This window comes from Falco rusticolus, chromosome 4, assembly GCF_015220075.1.
Source record: "Falco rusticolus isolate bFalRus1 chromosome 4, bFalRus1.pri, whole genome shotgun sequence".
Taxonomy (NCBI): Eukaryota; Metazoa; Chordata; class Aves; order Falconiformes; family Falconidae; genus Falco; species Falco rusticolus.
In genome coordinates, this window is record NC_051190.1 from 11456648 (window position 1) to 11477826 (window position 21179).

At 40.6% G+C, this 21179-nt stretch overlaps 1 protein-coding gene and 1 long non-coding RNA gene across 10 annotated transcripts in view; one reads left to right on the top strand and one right to left on the bottom strand.

Moving 5' to 3' along the window:
• CHCHD6 (coiled-coil-helix-coiled-coil-helix domain containing 6) overlaps window positions 1-21179 on the top strand; it is a 116388-nt gene that overhangs the window by 32268 nt on the left and 62941 nt on the right. For 6 of the 9 annotated variants that reach the window (XM_037387024.1, XM_037387015.1, XM_037387021.1 and 3 more), the window contains 2 exons: window positions 3655-3675; window positions 9207-9290. The exons of 1 other annotated variant lie outside the window; for it this stretch is intronic. In XM_037387024.1, the coding sequence (XP_037242921.1) occupies window positions 3655-3675; window positions 9207-9290 (105 nt within the window). The remainder of the gene's footprint in view (window positions 1-3654; window positions 3676-9206; window positions 9291-21179) is intronic. 2 more of the 9 variants (XM_037387019.1, XM_037387022.1) reach the window with 1 other exon arrangement.
• Window positions 14072-21179, bottom strand: part of LOC119147706 — a 40630-nt gene continuing 33522 nt past the window's right edge. Inside the window, exon 3 of the long non-coding RNA XR_005104130.1 lies at window positions 14072-20381. This is a non-coding gene — a long non-coding RNA (uncharacterized LOC119147706). The remainder of the gene's footprint in view (window positions 20382-21179) is intronic.

The following is a 21179-nucleotide window of genomic DNA, read 5'->3' on the forward strand; positions in this document are numbered from 1 at the left end:
GTGGTGATGGGAAAAGGAGAATGTGGGAATGGGCTGAAGTATTAAAGCAAGCAATGAAAGCAGATGGTTTACTTTGGATTTTATAAAATAGTTTTCTCTTTATTTTGTTTTAAATGAAAACTATCAACTGTCTGCATTGCAAACCTATTTGCAGCAATGCTGTAAGTATTAGAGGTGCAGTTGTCCCTGCATCATAAAAGGGCAGAGGGTTTTTCTGCTGCTTCCCATCTTCATGTTTATAGAATTGCGTATTCTCTGTGTACATTAGTTGAGCAATTTCATCACAGCCTTTCCTCAAAACTGATTGCTGTTCAGTGTCTCTTCCTGCTTCCTTTCTCTTGTCAGTTGGTTACATCTCTGACTCTCATTACATTTAATATTGATACTGCTTCAATTTTCCACTAAACTGGAAGCGTTTAAAGGTCTGGAGTGGATACAAAATGTCTAGATGTATTCTTTAAATGCTTTAATTCCTACCATGGTGGAAGACTTTAGAGCTGGAATTGCCTTTAAGAAGAAATGACTCTTCGCTCATTCAGTGATGAAGTCTGGTCATGAAGATGTTAGAATATGTGCTGCAGAGCTCTTCAGATACTGACACGAGTGCAAAAGTTGTTGCCAGCAGCTGTCTTGGGTTTTGGGCACCTGCTGCCTCTCGTTTCTCGCTTCTCCCACTCTATCTTCCACTCCCAAAGTTGGCAGTGCCCCTAGAAATACTCTGTGTTGAGTTTGAAGTAAGAGATCTCTACCATGCTGGTAGTTTGGATTCCTGAGTCATTGGTCATGCTGTAGTGAAATTAGTTACATGACAGAGTTATTGACTACAGCAAGGTAATCCAGGGTGAAGCTGGTTCCAGTCAGGTTACAAAGGCATTGCCCTTCCTAAGGCTGCAGTTTTATCATGCTGATTGCTCCTTCCCTCACCACCAATCGCAGAACTATGTTTTAATTGCTCACTGCCATTTTCACATTTGCCCAGACCGTGACAGACATGAGTGAGGTATGCATTATGGCAGGCACTTATGGGTGATGTGGTATATGGGTTTCGGAAAAGATGCTGGAAGTTATCCGTATGTGTGAAATACTAATTTGGCGCTATATTCTTGATTTCGTTGGAAGTTGGATTGCTGATACATACGTGGGAAAGCATCCCCTGCCGGAATAATCAGTGCTCAAATGTGAGATTTGTGAAATGAATACCTAGGACAGGGGTTGGTGGTTTGACCTGGATCCTGGTTCATTAATCTTTTGCCTCCGATGCAGTCAAGAATAATATCTTGATTTGGTTTTGACCCCAAATGATTAAATCCAGTATTTTTAGTATTTTTTCAGCTTCCTGTAATTGCTATCCAAGGGGTTGCCTCAAAGAGAAATGAACTCTTGTTTTAGAAGAAGAGTTCAGCAGTACTGGCCAAGGGTGCTAGATGGTGGCTTGTGTTCCAAGGCTGTGATTATAAAACTCATAAGCCCCCAGCTGGCAGCTGGAAGTGAGATTCACTTGGTTAGGAAGCAAGGAACCCAGATGTTGCTCATTTCTTAAGCAGTTTACTTAAACTTTAAAAATATTAGTGGACATGCTGTGTATTTTCTTATCAGTCAATTTGGTAAATGTAGGTCCACAAAAGATCTTAGCACATGGTTAAGAGATACCAAAACTTAAACTAGTAACCCTCTTGGGTTTTAATGTTCGTATTATTTTATTATTATATTTTATTGAGTCTGTGCTTCACTGCAAATGTAGTTATTTTTTCCCAATGCAGCAATATGTCCTACTGCATCTACACCTGTTTTAATTTCTCTGTTTCCAGTCAGAGGAGTATATCTGTCTAGTCTTGGAGTAATAATTTCCCCCCTCCTGAAAGGTGACAAAATTGAAGCCTTTGGCGGTACCTGTGGAAAGGTGACCTGTGGTTGCGAACAGTGTTAGCTTCCTTATAATGCACAACCGCAGAATTAGTTTTATCTTATAGGGGTTTAAGAGGGACCATCTATTGGTGATAGGGCTGGTTCCTTCTCCTTGCTCTCTTCTCAGCGGCTGTGTAGTGCCACTGAGTTAGTACCTCGTGTGCAGTTTGCCCTGCAAGCATTTTTCCACCAGGAATGTGACAGTTAATGGCTTAGGCACCCCAGGGATGACAGATGTACATCCAGTAAAGAGCTATTGGTGTGCATGACCTACCTGCTGAAATAGTAACATGTACCATAAAGAGCCCTGTGTTCCTCCTGTCCATCTGCTGAGGATGGACAGCCTTGCAATTGCTAAAATGTAAAAACAAAACTAAGCACATCTGTCCTGACTGTAAAAATCAGCAGGAAGAAAAATGTTATTCAAATCAGGCTTTTGTCAAGACTGGTCAGTGATTACTGGTGAACACCTGTTGTGTATTGGTTTGTTTGGCCAAGGATTTGATGCTGCTGTATCAAACCTGTCTGCAGAAAAGGGGAAATGGGCTTCCCCCAGCTGAACTGTAGATACTCAGCTCCAGCCCTCTCAGCTGTTGAAAAGGATGAGGATGGATGACACACGTAGCTGATGACAGATCATCCCTCAGTTACCTGAAGTAGTTGCTCTGTGCCATTAAAATGATGGCAGATCCCATAAACATATTGCGCTCCACCGTCTGCTCCCTCTGGCACTGAACTATGACCAAGAGGAAAGTTCCTCCTGCCCTGTCAACTCCCCTCAAATAAATAATCATAATAAAAAAGGCCAGCCTTTCTGAAGTTCCTGCTTAGCGAATGTGCTGCTGATTGAATCTAGTCCTGAGAGGCAGGGAAGGCTTGCAGCCCTTGACAACAAATGAGAGCTGTGGCTGCCTCATAAATGCCTTGGCTTCAGAAGGGGTTGGAAATGGGCATGAAATGTTTATCATCTTATACTTGCTTTGCTGCTGCTGGGTTACTGGGTAAGTAAAAAGTTGTAATAAATAAATAAGAGGTGATACTGCAGCCGGCTTCATCTGCTTGTGTTCATACTTAAATAGGCTTGCCAACAAAAGAAAGAGCAGGTGAAGGCAGCTTGGATTTGGCAGAGGTCTGAACTGTGCACTAAAGATGTGTTCAGTTGCCTGTGTACAGGGATCTAGTTGGAAATCTGATCAGTCAACTGGCTTTCTGTTAGGAAGCACTCTTTGAAATTGTCCAGTAAAGAAGATGACTTGCTATGTAGGTCAGCTTGTGCATCCAAAAAATGCCCTTGCAAAAGGATACTTGTTCTTTGCAAGTAATTTGGAAACAGCAGAGTTGTTGGCTGCTTCTTTGTGAGTATGCCCAGCATTGCCACGTTCGTTGGTGCATGTTGTAGATGTCAGCATCTCTAAGATCATGCAGCACCTTGCATGACCTGAAACTGGCAGTTTCACAGCTGTCTTTGCTTACCTTCCACCCTACAGGGGAGTCCTGCAACAGTCTTTGGGGGCTTTGCTTTGTTTTCATTTTTTTGGGGTGCATGTGCTTCTGTTTTGTTTTAATAGCACTGTTCCCAACAGGGGACAGCACTGCACTGCTGAAGATGCTTGTCATTTTTAAGGAACTTTTCTAAACTTGTCATCCTAAAAGCTATATTGTGCAGCAGCAGGCAACCTCCATAAATCACTGATTTCTCTTTTTCTTCTTTTTCTCTTCCTTTCTCTCTTGTGCTCTCTTTATTCCAAGCCTGCAGATTTGGATGCCTGGGTAAGCGCTCTCTCTCTTTTTTTTAATTTTTTTTTTTTGTCTGGATCTTGCTTATTCCAAGTGTCATGTTGTTACTGCGTGCGTACAGATTGTTATTGCTGAGCACAGATGCAGGATTTTATTTTCTGTCATTACATTTTAAAAGGTGTTCAGCTAGAAAATTGCATATTATTTCCTCCATAAAGATTTTCACTGGTTCCTTTTGTGTAGCTTACAGCTGCTGAAACCAAACTTGATTTGGTGATGTGTGTTGTTGGCTAAGAGAGCAGCAGAAACAGGAAGAAATGAAGGTTACACCAGTACTGCTTTTTAAGGCAATGATTCTGTATCTGGGTTCTAAAACAAAACAAAACCCAGTCGCCTGCCTTTAAACAGAATGAGAGAAAGGACAAAAAGTAAGTGATTTTGTAGGCCTCACGTGTCTGGAATAGTGACTGCAGGCAGCCTCACAATAATGGTGGTATTTCTAGTGATGCAGTGGAGGTTGAGTCAAGGCGCCCCCATAGTTACTTGTCTGGTACAAGCCTCTCTGTAAAGTTCTGCTGCTCAGTTTCAGGCATGATGTGTGCAGCCTGCCTCATGGTGTTTCAGTGTTGCCCTTTCAGCTCTGCCATTCCCTTTAGGCTTGGTCAGGAACATGCCAACTAGCTAATTTTGGAGCTAGTTCTGTTCTTTAGTGAATTGCTGTCAATCCCTTCTAGCTTGGAGCCTTTAATAGCATTTGGTTTTTTTTCCCTACCACCTGGACTGCTACCAGCACTGGAAGAGACATGGAAAAGCATGAGGTATAAGAATTTGCAGTTGTGAAGTGTGGCAAGCTGAGGTACCCAGCCAAAGTATCTCTGCTGTGCTGCTGCAGAGATCCTAGTGGATACCTTTGGGGGAAGCTGATAACTCCTCTCAGCCAAGACAGGATGGTGTAGAAACAAGGCATTTTATAAAGACTTAAGGACCTTTCCTTTATCCTTGTAGCTTATTTCCCTGTATTGCCTCTGACTGATTCTCTAGGCGTCATCTCACTAGTTCGTCTGTGACTGGTGAATGTGTTTTGCCAAGAAGATAAATATTTTTGCAATAATCTTGCCAAGTGCTGTGACTTGCCTTTGAGGAAGTTCTGTATAGATTGAGGTATGGACCTTTCCTTCTAGCTCAGCTTGCCCTTTGCCAGAGAGAGGGGTGTGGTTTTTTGTCCTCAGTAGAGTCTTCTCCATGCCCTCTCCCCAAATCCCAGAATCTCAACAGTATTGCAGAGAGAGACAGCCTGATGGTAGCCATCAGCTGTGGGCTGTGCTATTGCTGCACTTAATTTCTGGGTGCCACATTCCCTACTGTGATCTGACCCTGCCACAAGCCCCTTTTTTTCGAGCAGATTTCCTTCCTATTTTTCATGTTTAACAAGGTGATGAGAAGGGACTATGATTAAAAATTATAAAAATCTGGTGATATTTTGTGGAGGGCGAAGCAAAAGCTAATCTGTGAATGGATGTAGCTAGAGCGAAGCCCAGCTCTAGAAGATCAGTTGCACAGTCGGATGTGTTGCATGTTGGTGTCAGTTCAGGACGAGGCTGAGAGTGTCTGGCTTTGCTCATGGAGAATGAACCAATAATATTTCATTACCTCAGTTAAGAGGCTTGTAAAATATTTCTTTTGGCCTGTGTGTCAGCTAGCAGGCCAGTGCTTGAATTCTTTAGTTGAGCCAGTATGTAACGCGTAGCTTTAGAAATGTGCTTTCACGGTTTGTTTCTAAATGGGTTACTTGATAAAGGGAGGAGGCAGAGAATCGCACATGACTGCCCTAGCTCTTTGTCACTGTTCAAAGCAACAGTGAGATAACCTGAAAAACTTTGGGCTTGTGGAAAAAGTGTAAAGATAAAACATAGCAAGAATTTGAAAGAGCCCTCAACCAGACCATGGATCCATAACCACGGAAGCTGTAGCAGCATGCTAGTAGTACACCTTCACTGTCCTTTTGTAAGAACGCAGTGCTTGTAACTTCTGACACCATCAAAGGAAATTCTTGAACGTTTCCTGAATATCTCTTATAAATAGTTTTTGTACAGAGGGCAGTTGCTTATTGCATGCATTCTCTTTTGCAAATACGTGCTGTCCCATGCTACTTTTCTAAGTTTTGGGTGCATTCATGTGTTCTACAACTATGTGTGTTCTTCCTCCCCTCCCTCTGTTTTGTTTCTGTATTCATACTTCTTGGACACCACGCTCTCTGCTGTGTTCTATGCTATAGTTTCTTAGATGTCATCTCTGGGCTTTGGTCATCTCTTGCATTATAAGTTCAAACTCCGTTGTAGTATCTGCAGCGTGGATGTGAAATGCAGCTTTCTGATATATTATTTTCAAACCAGTGTGTTTTCATGCATGTCTTCCCTTCTCCTTCCTTCTTTAGTTCTGAAGGCCTTTATGTGAAAAGTGTATCTGATGCTTTGTTTGGCACCTGCAATCTCAATCCCTTGTGAAATTGCAATCATCTCCATAGCAGCCAGTTCTGTCTGGGACATCACAGGCTTCTGACTTCAGGTAGGGAACAAGCAGCAGGACTAGAGGAACTCTTAATAAATATCCTGTATTCATACAAAATGTCCCTTGTTGCCTAACCCAGTTTGGAACAGTGAATATTTCAAATGACACATGCTCTGACTGTACCATTCATACTTCAAACATCATAAAGTGTACTAAAGATTCTAGTAATAACAGCTGGGGATAGAGAGAAACAGAAAGCAACTTTCAAGTGGATCTGTCACAAGTGGAATGTTTCTCAGTGTACTTCAATGCACTGAAACATCAGCAGCTCTTGAAAAACAAGCAAGGCATTGAAGATGCATTTGAGTTGCAAGTAGAAGTTTTCTCTGCAACCTCTGGTTCATCGTAGAACTTATGGGCAATAAGTGGGACATAATGGGAGATAATACGGGAGAAAATACTTAGGGGGAAGAATGGGGAGTATGCCAAGATCATAGTCTGCAGCTGGGAGATCCAGTTTTGATTCTTTGACGTCAGTTTTGCAAGATCCTGGGGAAGTCACTAACAGAATGTCTGTCTGCTGCAGGGTGCATTGGTGTGGAGGCATTATTCACTGTGGGCATCCTCCCTCCAGTCAGGCCTGCTTGGAAGTCCATGCAGGACGTCATCATGCAGATCAGCATACCTCTAATGTGTCTGCATCTCAGCACCCTACTTGAGAGATTAGGTATTTGGTTTGTGTTCCCTTCCAGAGGCCTCATATGCATAAATATGCTGAATTTCTTGGTGAATGAGGTCAGGCAAGCTCATAGGTTGAAAAGATGAGTGAGTGTGTGTGGACCGATGTCTTGCCAGAAACAGAATAAAGCCTCTTACCAGTATTGTTACATGTATTGGTTTCGTGCTCCCAGAATAGTCTGCTACACGAGGAGAGTAGCACTGCCACATAATTTATTTAGATGAAGCAAAACTCTATTGCATTTTTAAGAGATCATCTTCTGACTTTTATTTTCTTTCCTTGTATTACACTTCACATGAAAAGCACCTTCCACCTGAATTGTGGAGAGACGTCGCTACTGTCTTACTTCTCATTCTTGTCCTTATTTATTTTCTCCTTAAGGAAGTATAAGTCACTTGATTAGTAATCTGATATTATGGGCTTTATGTAGAAAAATCAGCAGGAGAATCGGGGTCCTTTGATGATCTACCAGACCACCCTGCTTTCTTAGATCTGTTTCATTTCAGTTGAAATTGCTTAGTCCTTTTCTGTATAGAAGATGGATATTGGTTGAGAAGGATAGCTATGGTTCTCGTACCAGAAAATGGTAATAATTTTGGTACTTACAAAGTGCCCACCAGTGCCCCTGTTGTTGCTGTAGTATCTCTTTGGTCAGGGGCATGTATGGGGCAGCTCATTCGCATCCTTCTCCCATCTTATTTGAGCTGGTGCATGGGCTGGAGTATATATAGCGGCTCTGAGTAAACCAAAGCCAGAGATTTTGCCTTTAATCAAACGTCTTTGAGAGCAAGAGGGTTTAGATGTGTATCTCTAGTGCTTGTGTCTTACCCTGGCCCTATTGACTGGGCTGGCAAACGTGGAAACAAAAATATTTCTTTTTATTTTAAAAACAAACAGATACCAGCACCACATCCCTGCAACTCCCCTGTCTCATGTACTCCTTTTCTTGCTTACCAACCATCCTTCACTGCCTACTTTAAAATCTCTTCAAAGTCCTATTATACCACTGTATTTCCATCAGCAGGGGAGCAGAAAGAAGGAAACGCACAGCAACTTGCTTTCAGATGTAATTTTTTTCATTAACGATGGCTTTTGGCTGTAAAATGACAGGTCTGAGCCCATGGGGATGTTTCTGTCCTAGCTGCTTAATCATATCGGACCAGCATTTTGTGGGATTGTATCATCATCATTAAAAGTTAAGAGCAATGCTGCTGGGATGCAGTAGATTTGCAGGGTTTGCGTTCATGTTAAATGGACTAGTAATTCTGGGTTTGAAAGGTCTTCTGCCTGGCGATAACTTATGTGGCCACAGAGACTTTGGGGTGGGACAGGAGAAGAAAAAAGTGCCATTTTTCTTGCTATTGTTTCTTGTAATTTTCAAACGTAAAAAGTTTGGCCCAGTTCCATCAATGCCATGTTTTCTTATGTTCAGTTTAGGCGTGGGAATGCAATGAAGTGCTGCTGGTTGTAAAGAGCTAAAGGGCAAAAGCTATTGCTCTAACCACACAGACTTTGTATTTTTTAAATTGAGCATTGTTTAATTGATGACCAGGTTATGCTTAAGCACATGCTTGTATACCAAGTTTGCTGTTTTGGAAGTGTCACACTTATGGTATGGAAGAGGAATTCTCTTGACACTAGTATCCCCTTCAAATCTGCACCCAGCCAGAGGAACTCTGGGGGTGCTGGTGGGGTATGCACAGAGAACATATGGAGAGAGTACTTAATTATCAGGGTAGTCGGATGTATGTCTGTAAAAGCAAATGCATGGTCAGTGAGAATGTCTGTTGCAATAAAAATGTTGCAGCGTAGAGAGGGTATTGCTTGTGTTTCAGATCTTCCTTGTGATTGTAGGGATGTGTTAAATCTGTGGAGATTTGCTGACATTCCAAGGGGAAAGTGTTTGTAAAGTGGAGGATTTGAGATTTATTTTTAAGGTAACGTGAAGAACATTGAACTGGAGTAATAAACATAATGATTCATGGAAAAAGACTTGGATGAGGTGGAGTTCTGAAAAAGGCAATAGGAAGGTGTCACCTTTTTATGATTAGATGTTTTAATTTAATAAGGACAAATAAAATCAAGGTTATGAGTTTGACTATGATACTGACCAAGAGCATTTTGAACTTGTAGGGATAATCCAAAATGAACTGCAGTACTGAAGTTTATAGTTCCACTGAGAAGATCCCATACACCAGTCCTGAGCAATGATTTCTTTAGTTCCCATTTAGTTTGTCTGCATCCCATGTGCTTTCTTTGCACTCTCACTTTTTATTTTTAATTTCTTATTCTACTGATGCTCTGTTGTTCTTCCCAGGCTGTGGAGCTGCAAGGCAGGGAGGCAGAGTTGAAGCGGCAGGAGGCCTTCTATAAAGAGCAGTTGGCCCGCATTGAGAGGAAGGTAAGACTTAAGTTGTTGTTTATTTGTGGCCTCTGCATAGTAATGGGATCGGATACAGATCTGTGTGGATCCAAAGAGTAGAGAAACGAGAAGCATTGTACTGAAACCTGGAACTACCAGCTCCTGGTATCTCTGCCCCCCACTCCTTAACGTAGTTAAGTGATAAAGAAGCAGTACAAGCCGAATCTTTTGAGCAACTTGCATTTGAAAGATAAGGGGGTTTTAACTGGACAATTTTAAAGAAAAAGATTTATAGTAGTTCACACTTTATTTTATTTTTCACCATGGGGCTTAGGTGAAAGCTAAATAAAAAAACCCCACAAGTGTCCTGTATTTTTATTCCTTTTGTTAAAAATCCTTTCCTAAATTTTTTTTTAAAAAAAGACCAAATCACAAATCTTGCTATAAATGTGAATTAAAGTTGTATTATTAATTTTTCTCTGGGGAGCCCAGCAGTTCAAAGAATGGTGCTGCAGTGCACTGCCTGCTTCTTGCTGGATAAGCCTTTGAAATGAACGTGATTTAAAGAGACACTGTCAAGCATCTTTTAAGCCTGAAATGACCTTTGAAAATCCATTTAGGGATTTGAATCTCTCCCCTAAACGTGGGATTTGCTTCTCTGTTTAATTGTTTACCATGATGAGTTTTTAAAAATTGATGCCTTAAAAATAGGAGCAGCCATGCTGTTCCTTATGAACTAATGCATTTTTCACTTCCTGGCAAAATGAAATAATGTTATAAGTAGTCTTTATTTTTTAATAAACATGGAGAATAATCTTCTCCAATCTGAAGCAATTAGACCTCCTGACAAAGAATTACATACATCCGCCTTGTAGTTGTGTTATGTAACTGAAAAGATGCAAACAATGAAAAAGGTGGGTTGTAAAGAGACAGAGAAATCAATCAGTTTTACTACCAACATATAGCCTGATGGTGAATATGGAACATGGGAAAATCGCAGATTATAGAAAATGGTAGGAAATTATTGGCACATCTATTGCTCTTCTCGTTCCCTGCTACTGCATGATTGTCCACGCAGCATTGTTTTTTAAGCCATCGATGCTAAAACATACCCGTGAGCAATTTCACGTGATACAATTTTGCAACACTTTTAATCCATACAGTTCATTAAAAAATAAACTATTAAAAGTGCCACTTGGTGTTGCATTCAGATTTTAAAATTCTATTTCTAGATAATGGGGATTGTTCAGTGAAATTGCAAACAATCTAGCAGCTATCGTTCTAATTATCACAGTTGTCCATATGTTCATACGCAAAGGGAATTTTTGCAATTTCTTGGTCTCATGCTGTGTGCTGCTATTATATTCTTCTCTGGTTTTGGTTTCATGAAACAGAAACTGCAGGGAAAATCTGTATGTGTGTCTGTCCTTTATGGACAACGGAGTGGGGAGAAGTTTGTGTCCAGGCTGCATTATCCTCTTTTTGAAGTCTTTTGTTGTATTTGGTGTTTCCCTTTTCAGGTCCGTGTCCTGTTGCTACAGGGTAACTTTTTAAACAAGGTGATGGATATTTTTAGTGCAGAATCATCTCAGGGGAGTAAGGTGGCTTGCCCATAGTCCTATTCAAACTGCAGAGCTGCACAGGAACTGTCTTCTAGTTCTTGCAAGCTCAAAAGCAAATAGATAGAAAGGACGGGTTTTCTTTGCTCTCTTGAAACACTAGATAGTTTCCGACCCTTAAACACTAGCATTTTACTGGAAATAACATAGAAGAATTCCTACAACCGTTAGTCTGGATTGGAGTGGGAAGTGGTGGGGCCTAGAAGGGAGAGGAGAGAAATGTACTTGAAACAGTGTAATAAAGCTTAATTGTATTAGTTTTGAAAAAGGTTTTTGATCTTCTCTCTGGATAATTTTATTCCTATAATGGTTGGAAGGATGGAAACACAGCACAGAACGATCTTTTTTATTAGCTGTTTCTTTTATATAATTCTGCTTTTATTTGTTGAATACACGCAGACCCTGACATTTATTTATTTATCCTTCCACTGTGCTAAAACCTTCCAACTCAGGCTTAGATATATTTTTATATATCTATGTATGTGTGTGTGTGTGTGTCTATTTTTATAAAAAAAAAAAAAGCTATCGGTAAGGGGATGAGGTGAGGAGCAGCTCTGAAACAGAAGTGAGCTTTCTCTGCTGTTTTCAGAGGGGATGGTCAGTTGGAGTGCAGTCACTGGTAGTACCGAGGTGCTGGGCTGGGAATGAATGAATGTAATGGCTCAGTGTGGAGTTAGAGGGCTGGAATTTCTCCTCCTAAGGACCAGGCTGTAAGGTATTCCCCCCTCTCCTCACCTGTTGTGCCTATCTATAACCTCAGGTTGGCTTTGTCCCCACTTCTGCGTGATAACAGAATTCAACAGTAGGAGACGTGAGATTTGTTTTTGAAGGATGTTTTGGATTGTTGATGTTGACAACTCAGTACCTTTATGGTAGGATGCTGAGAATAATTGTCATATACTCCTTTACAAGGCAGTAGCTGCTGCACTGAATCAAACACAGAGACTGTCCTATTTCTTCTGACAGTGGTCAGTTTTCAAAGACTTTGAAGGAAGATGGAAAAAAAAAACCCTCACCAAAACAAAACCACAAAAAAACCTTTTGGAGAACAACTTTGACAAGAGTCTTCCGAAGCGTTGTCAGTTGGAGGCTGACACATGCCCTGCTGTGAAAGAATTTATTTTCATTCAGTATTTTTATTTGCTGTAATGGAGCTTGGATTACTGCCATCATTTTTATACGTGTCTCAGGCATTTTTCTTAAAGCCTTGTTTAGCTCTTTGCCTCCAATATCATGTGGCAGTGTGTGCCACAGGTTAACTTATATACTCTGTAAATTCTCTGTTACCAGTTTCAAATACTTTTTTTCATTTAATATTCTTTATGTAAAAGAGATAAAAATAAGTCTTTTTATTATTCATTGTCTGTAGACTCATGTTCCCTCTTTTACCTTCGCATTTAGTTTGGGTGGTCCTTACCTTTGCAACTTCTGCTTGTGTGAATGAATTTCTTTTTTTGTCTCCCAGGTTTCTCATTCTACTTGTTTGTCTTTGGGCCCTTTCCACCTTGTGGTTCTGTCTTTGAGATGTATTGACCAGAATTGAACTCGGTAGTTCCCTTGAATGCAGCAGATTGTGTGAATACATTATCCTTTTATTTTGTAATCTCTGAAAGAGTACTGTAATCTACTGGACAGAGCACAGAATTGGAAGCAAAAAACTGCTCATTTTCTAATAGCTGTTTCTCTTTTGGGAGTTTGAAACAATTACTTAGTCCGTCTATCTCAGTTATTCCATCTATATGATGGAATAGCTTATAATGGGAGGGCAAAGTGTTGTGAAACAGTAAAGCTATAAAAATGCTAAAAAGGCTTTGCCTTTAGTTTTGCATGAGATGAACTATGGGTGTACCTTATTTCAAATAGATCTTGAGAAACTCAGTTCTCTAGACAACCTTATTAAAATTTTCACAGAAAAGGGCATTTATGAAAAAATAATTTCAATGTTTCAGCTTTTGGGGTTTTCCCTACATCATCTACTAAAACACTGGAAGTAAGATGTGTACAGCAGTGCTGTGTCACACTGAAGATCCATCTAGTTTAATATGCTGGTCCTGGCTGTGACTGAACGTGGATGTCCAGGGATCAGTGTAAGATCAGGGCAAGTGTCTGGGGTGCTTGCCCCAAATGCTTTGATCATCCTAGCTGGTCATCTTTGAAACTTTACCACATCTATTTAATCGTCTTTGAGAGGTGTGAACCAGAACTGTGCACGCAGTGCTCAAGATATGGGTGGACAATGAATATATATGGCAGCTGTATCAGAGTCGCTGTTTTGGTCTCTGTTTCTTTGTAGTGCCTAACACTTGATTTGCACTTCTGACTTGTGTTGAGCAAATGCCACGCACTGCTGCTACTAGCAGCATTCAGCTATTTTGAGTGCAGATTTGAATGCATGAAGTAGCATTGGTTTAATCCCTGTACAGCTATGATTTTGTTGGGAGGTATTCTTCCCACTGCGCCCTTCACTGTCAGTTTGTCAGGGGTTGTGTGTGTGTGTGAAGGGATGGTAGGTTTTTTTCTGCCTGCAGTGCAGTGTATGCTTTTTGGACTTCTTTTTAAACCAATTTTTATTGAACTGAAATTCCTTGCAGATGCTCAGGGTAGTGGTGATGCCCTTAGTCTTCCTCACTTTTAACTCTGGTAGTTCATTGTAGCTGTATGTTTTGGTCTCTTGGATTGCTGGTGTGTTTTTGTTTTGGAGTGCCTGAAGTATTTTGGTAATCAGGAAAATTACAGGGAATAGGTCCTTTGAACTGACTATTTCTTATATGACTGTGTGTAATTGCAGGATTTTGGGGCTAGTAGTACAGATGTTCCATTCCACACCTGTGTTTCCAATGTGACTGTCTAATCTCCAATAAGTAATCCAGTAATGAGACCTGAGAAATTTGTTATAAGCAGTTAAACTTCTAACTCTGACTTGTTAGAGTAATTTTACATCTCATCCATGTAATTTGGAATTACTTCACAAAAAGTGGGTCTTGTCTCAACTGTTTTGAAGGAGGTTTTGTACTGTAGTGTGTGTCTGGGTAGAAAGAGTGAGAGTTGGACCTAATAATCTGTAAGGAAAACCTTAGAAACACTCAATTTGAGAAGCTTACGCTGATGTTCTTTCTCGCATTTATGTTGCTGAGAAGCAGGGAGGGAGGGAGATGAGGGGAGTTTGGTATAAATAGTTAACATACCTACTGCTCAGAACTAGGATTTTTATTAAGGATTCAGTGTATGCATTGCCCTGCTTTCTCCAAATGGCAGAAACATCCTTTAAAAAGTATAAGAAAGAAAAGCAGTTTCTTCTGGAACCCTTCAGATGGCAGGAGGTTTCACATAGCATATTAGTTGTATACTTTCTCCCAAGTAAGTATTTGTTTGACTCCTTTTGCTATTTGGCCTCTTGACTGTGTTTAACCTGAAAAAGGTGAAGGGCAGTGTTACAGTATAGCAAAACATGGGCAGCTTTTTGGAGCAGTGTAAAACAGCAAGAAAGGCTGAAGGTATTCTCAGCAGATGAAGTGAAACTCCTTGCTACAGACAATGTCTCTTCCTTGTTCAGGTTTTCCTAAGCTCCAGCTCCCATGTTATCTTTTATTAGGTGGCTGTGGACTACTGTGAACAGTGTATACATAAATATGCAAGGTTTTTCTGCTTGTAGTTTTTCTGAACAGTAAGTAGCACGAGGTATTCATAAGCTGTAGAGTATTTATGCAAGTGGAAAAGGAATGCATTAAATACTTCTTTTTTTCTTAATAAGGTAGACTGTACCTTTATCTCTGCTTAGCTTCAGAAATCTTGTAATTTTTGTGTGGCATTCACCTCGTTCGGTTTGTTTAAATTAATCTCCTTTTGCCCTTGCATTTACCATTTAATTCATGTTTGTAAAGCATTTAGGATGTGTAAAGAATGAGAGGTGAACTTATTTTTGTTTGTTATTCTTATTGGCCTTGATCCTGCTTCTTGGAGCAGTCTCCCACTTTCGGTGCACCAAGGTCACCCCTGCATGTGAGTCCATTGTCATTTCTGTGCTTTTTGGCCAGTTAACTCAGCACAATAAAAATCTCTGTGGAGAAAGTGACAGCCACCTGGAAAAAAAAGCCTTCCAGAACAGTATGCCCATGTTGGGTCTTCATGATCAGTTTTAAGCAGATTCTGCAGGGCTTAACAAATTGATGTTACCTGGTGAATGTGGCAGGGGATTTCTGTTGAAAAGGATGAGGAATCAGTTCCCCGAGTTGGGATCCTGAGCTGTGTCTGTCCATGAGACCCAGAGAGCACTCAGCTACCTTTGAAAAAGCGACCCACGTTAAGGTGTTGTCTTCAACCAAACCCTCTGCCCTCTCAGTGGGATTTAAAGATTTGGTGCCCTTTTCTAAATGAGTTGATATGTCTTGGCAGGTGTCACCAACAGCATTTGCTTTCTCAATAAAATGGCCTGTAACATCCTAGGGCTGTGTGTGAGCTATTGCTGTGTGTGTAAGGGCTGCTTTGTTTGCCGCCAGTCACTGTGTTGCCAGCCACTAGCTTAGTGCTGTAGCTGTTGGGGCACTTTGAGGAAGAACAGCTAGTGTGAAAACTAAGTTCTGGTCTTAAAAAAATGTGTTTCCCTTTCAGACGTATATTTCTTGTCCCTGCCTTCGTAATTGAGCCTTACAATATTCTTTACAATTTCAATTTTTTTTCTTACTTAATTTGTTCAGTTCTTATCGCCTGCCTCTGCTGCAAACCTTTCCTCCCACAAACACAGCAGTGCTTTATGTGAACCTACAGCAGCTGTGATCCAAAAAAGCAGTTTGCCTTTCAGGCCAGTGGAGCAATATAGCGAAGCACCCAGTTCATCGAACTGTTGATTTAATCTTCTGAACACAAGAAGAATAATCCTCAGTATAGTTTTCTGAAATAGGCTGATATGATCTGTCCTAATCATCCAGATCACTTCCTCTATCTGAGGCTTTGTGGACGTTGTTTTTTGGGCAGCGGTGGCTCCAGCAGTCTCTCTGGGCACAGCCCTTGATATCTAGAGAACTGAAGATTTTGTCCTGTGTGCGTGTTTCTGAATGGGAACAAAATGAAAAAAAAAAAAGAATCTGAAATTGTAATCTGAACTGGTTCTGACCTCCCATCCTCTTCCTCTCTTCAGTTATTCACAGTCATTACATGTCATGCTGGGGTAGGAGCAGGGAGTATGGCATCTCTAATTTCTTCTTTCTGCTGGTATCCATTAGGGCTGTACAGCGTCTGCCTTCCTAATGCTTCTCCCCTGTCTCCCTGTCCGCAGGGAGAGGTTGCTTTGTTGTTGCCATTGGCCAACTTGCAAACTGACTTCCAGTACCCCGTGCTCAATTTGCCCATTTAATGGCTGTTTTGCTGCAAGCTTGTAAAGTTTAGTAGTTAATATACCTCAGTACACCAGCTTTTAGAGATCAGATAAATTGATTGGTAATTTGATGAACTCAAAGATCATCTACGATAGGGTAAATAAAATGTGTTGGGTGTCAGCGCTGCCTTTCTGCCTTCTCTGCAGTGTGTATGTTCTCTCTTCAATATGTGTTGACTGATGTACAGTACATTACATCAAATTACAAGCAGCCTCTATGCAAACAGCAGCTAAGTGTTTGCTTCCTCTTCGGTCTGGACGATTAGTGGAGAGATGCGTTCGCAATCTGTGTGCTGAAGGGTGAACTGTCAGAGCCTTACGGTGATTTTGTTTTCCTGGCATTTAGAGTACCTTTGCAGAGGGAGAGAATGATGCTTATGGGCTGCTTCATCTTGGAGGAATCCATCCTCAGGCTCGACTTGTGAAATAAATGTGGCAATGTGTGGTTTGAACTTAGTGTCTTAACACTGAATTTAGCAGCTGAATTTAGATAACAATCTGGTATCTGGTCTCATCAGTGTATCACTATGAAGACTTGTTAAAGGCAGAACAAAAAGACCTAGAATGTGATCTTGTCTCTTTGTTAGAACTCAACACCAGAGTATTTGTCAAGTCTCGTCCAAAAAGAGCAAAACAAGGGGTGCTTTTGTCTCACCTCTGAGAGCTTTCCCTATTATCTAATATTTCTGATGCCCTCCCTTGCCATTTTTTATTCAATCCAATTTTCCTTTCATCCATTTTTTTATTGCCTAATAGTTTACATTTCTGTTTTCTCCCTCTTCGTACTGCATATGCATGTTTATAGCAGAATGGTAATTATAAGCGTGTGTGTGGAGGTAGCACTGTCACCAGTAAAACCAATGCTGCTTTTCTAATGGAAAGCAGTGCTCACCTGCACATACATACACACACACACCTGTGTGCACACACCCCTGATCTGTCTCTCACCTATTTTTACTGTGGTGCAGTTGTACCTTAGCATCAACTACACTATCTTGCTGCAGTAAATGCCAGTGCTGCCTGTTATTTCTGTGTAATTTGCCAACTAGTGTACAATTAATTTTGGGCCCTGTTATTGCAGTATTGGCTATTTTATGAAACTGTAGAGAGTTAGCACAGTGAATTGATTAAATATGTTCCAGACCTTAGGCTGGAGTCTGTATGTCTGCTGGGATTTGGATGATTGAAGCTTGCACTTCTCTTGGGATATTCCAGATTTAGAATTAGTCTTGGAAATTGTTTCAGGTAGACAAAACTTCCCTGTGTGTATGGAATCCACTTGCATAAGAGCCTGACTTTGGGGAATCTGAGATTTCTGTTTCAGCCCGCAGCAGTCTTTCCACATGCGGCAGGAAAAAAGTCATCACTATTGCGACCTAAAAATAAAGCCAAGGCCTGGGTTTATTTTTTTTTAAAAGGCCCTTAAAATTATGGCTCTGCCCTTACAGAATATGCTGTCATCACGTTAATGGAAAATATGGCTGATAATTACTCTGTAAATTGGGCAGACTCTGCAGAACATCTCAAATTTGTGCTGAATTAAGTAGTCCAGATATCAGACTTTAAAAAGGGACTACTCTGTATATTTACAGTGGCTGTATCTTCTGAAGTGAGTGTGTTTAGTAGTTTACTGTGGGTGTGTTAAATACATGTTTCGTGACAGCCTAGGGCCACTTCTCTGAAGGTTTTTCCCCATCTGCCAGTCATTTTAAAGAAACATAAATAAAAGAACTACTCCAATTTCTTGAACATATAATGCACGTTCCTAAGAGACCAGAGTGACTCAGAAGTAGCTTGTAAATAACATGTTTTAATGTTCTTAAATATATGTGCACCATCAGCCTTGCCATGAGGTCTCGAGCCACTGCAAATGGTATTTACTTGACCTGTTGCAGAATCTCCTGTTTCCAGGATGATGAGTGGTCGGGTTTTTGTTACCTTGTTTTGGGATTAACCGGTAGTTTGGGTGTATGTTGTACTGTACCAAGAATGATCCCAATTGCAGTTTACCATTAAACACCTTGACTCTAATGAGGATTACCTGGTTTACCCATTCACAGTTCAGCCCCATTGTAAATAAATACGAAATCACTAAATTTCTGTGTTTGTTTTTTTTTAAATAAAAATAGTAAACATAGGTTTCATATGCACTACAGGGTATCAAACCCTGACAAATTTGGAGAGGAGAGTTTTGCCCTGGTAGGGTAGGTGGGTATTCACCAGTGGAGTAGCCATGAGGTAAGATGCTGCCCTGTGGGCAGTGACAGTGAGGAAAAGCTACAGAGCCAGAAAATGCTGAGACGCCGTTTAATCTGTGCCAGCCTCCAAGGGGCTGCAGAGGAACGAGAGATGGGAGTTGGAAATGCGGGAGCTGATAATACTCTTAAGCCTCTGATCTGAGAAGACTTGTAATAACTAGGTTATTTTACAAGAAGAGCTAGCTTTTCTTTTCCTTCCAAATTATTGCATTTGAGGTCTTTTCATAAGAAACAAAGGATTAATTCCTTCTCTTTACTTCTCCCTCCTCATTCTTCGGAACGGAAGCCAAATTTTAGCATACATAATTTCAAGCAGCAAGGTTGCTGTGAGCTTGCATGCCTGGGTCAACTGAGGAGTGCCTGGGTTTCCCCACCCCCATAGGATGTCTTATGATGCATTGGACTGTGTACAGAAATCATATAATTTGCTCTGACATGCAGCAAGCCTTGAACTGGCTGGACTGTGGTTCTTGAGACAGAGAAGTTGACTCATATGGGTGTGTAAAAATGCTGTATTGTGTGCCCATCTGGGCATGTATATGAATTTTTTTACCTTCATTTTTCACAATAGGTATGTATACCACAAAATTTCCTTTGGCTGTTTAGGGAATTAAGTGTAGTATATGAGACCTTTCACCTTTAGGTTATTTGTTGAGATACAGCTTCCGTTAGCAGCAGCAAAAAGCCATTACTTCCTGATGGGTAATCACTCATTCGTGTGGCACCGAGATAACTCTTCCTCCAGTTGGAGGTAAGGGTTTGTTGCAGGAAGAACAAAAAAAATGTAATTGTGTCCTAGCTGTCGATTTCTTTGCTAGGCAAAGGGCGTCCCAGTGAGGAACACAGTTTGTCCTTGCTGGCTGGAAATAGGACAGTGCTGTGTTCAAGTCTGTTGTGTGTTCACTTGTTCTGTGGAGAGAGGATTTGGCTCCGGGTCTGCAGTGTTTGTGGTGGTTGATTTTTTTTTTCTTTTTTTTTTCCTCTCCTGTTGTTCTCCAATAAATGTATAGTTCTGTCTCTTCTTTGTGTTCCTGTTGTCTGATTTCTGAGCCCAAACGCTCCCCAGTTGAAGGTCTAGGATCCTTTGTTTGGCCTTACCCAGTAGATGTAGGTGAAAAACTGATACTTTTTTCATGAGCCTGAAAAAACCCCTGCTTATAACATTGTGTCCCAAGCATTTTCTTGTCACAAAGTTTTATCAGCTACAGAAAGAAACCCTCAATAATTACGATGCTTATACCAAAATATTTGTTTTGGAGCTTTAAGCCCACTGTTACTTCTTCCTCATTTAGTCCCGGTGTCAAGGTCTGCTGTTGTTTGCACGTAGTGCTCCTTACTGTTAGAGATGGTTTAGAGATTAAAATCTGAGAGTAGATTTTGTTTGCATCTATGGATGTATGGTACACTATACATGTGACATTCTTCCATTTATGTTCCTGAGATGCCTTGGCAGCAAGACTTTATGAGATTTTTCTGGTTTAATGTTAATAAGTAATTATTTGTATTATTCTATAATGGGCTAAAAGTGAGAAGTGCCTTTCCTCTGCCTGGATTCTGTGGTGAAAGTACAATACTAAGCTGATGGTCACCAAAAGCTATTGGAGGCTGTGGGTTACGTCCTGCACCAGGGTTGTGACTGTGAAGCAGTGGTCTCTGCTGGAGTATGGGAATGACGCATTTGTGTGGCTGCCTGTGCTCTCTGTGAGTGTTTGATTTCCGTGTTAATATTTATGGCTTAATAGCCCCCCTGTGAAAGTGCCTCTCTCCACCTGATTGGCATTCCATGGTCCTTCTGGGCTTGTCTTTGGAGACTTCACAATCTCTTTGCCAGCTACAGAGATCTCTTCTACCCCTTGTCCTCTTCTGACGAGGCTAAATAGCTCTGTTAAAAACACACGTGAAAGAGAAGATCACTAAAAGAAGAGAGAATGAGACTCAAATGACAATTTGAATTTGGAAATTGCTTGCAAATATTTTCTGGTTTCTTTCTTATTTCTTTTACCATCCTTTCTCCTTTGTCCTCCTTGCCTTTTTTAACTTAGGATAAACATTGTATTTATTTTCTGTTTACTGTATGGAGAACTTCAATCCATTTTGAACAGCAAAATAAATAAAAAAAGGTACCAGTGTTCTTTTCTCTGGAATAACTGATGTCTTGCAGGGAGAACTGGAGGTTGTGTGATGCTGGTATTGTAAAGGCAGGCCAAAGGAATCTATGTTAATCCATTTTTTTTTTTCTTGTTATCAGTGTTTCATTTTGTATTTTATTTTCCTTTTTAAGTAATAATCAGTGCATCTTGGTACAAATAACCCAATAACTTTTTTTTGCCAGCTCTAAAATAAACTGTTGCTTTCTGATGTTTGTTGAAGTATTACTAATAAAGGGGAATGACATCAAGTTATCCTTGTAAAACTACTTTTGAGCTGTGGAGCTGGGAACTTTTTCTGGGTATTCATTAACTGAGGTTTCTAGCTTACTGGAAGATAAGTGAACGTTGTCCCCATTTTAAAAGTGAGACTGTAATGCTTCAGGTTAGTATTTTCTATAATAGCTTTTGTTACTTCACTTTTTGGTTGTCCGGGTATGGTGTATTTCTTCAGATGTGCTGATTACCCATACTTGAGCTTGAAATTTTGAATAATGAGTTCCGGAGCATCTCCGAACAGAGTGGTGAGCCAG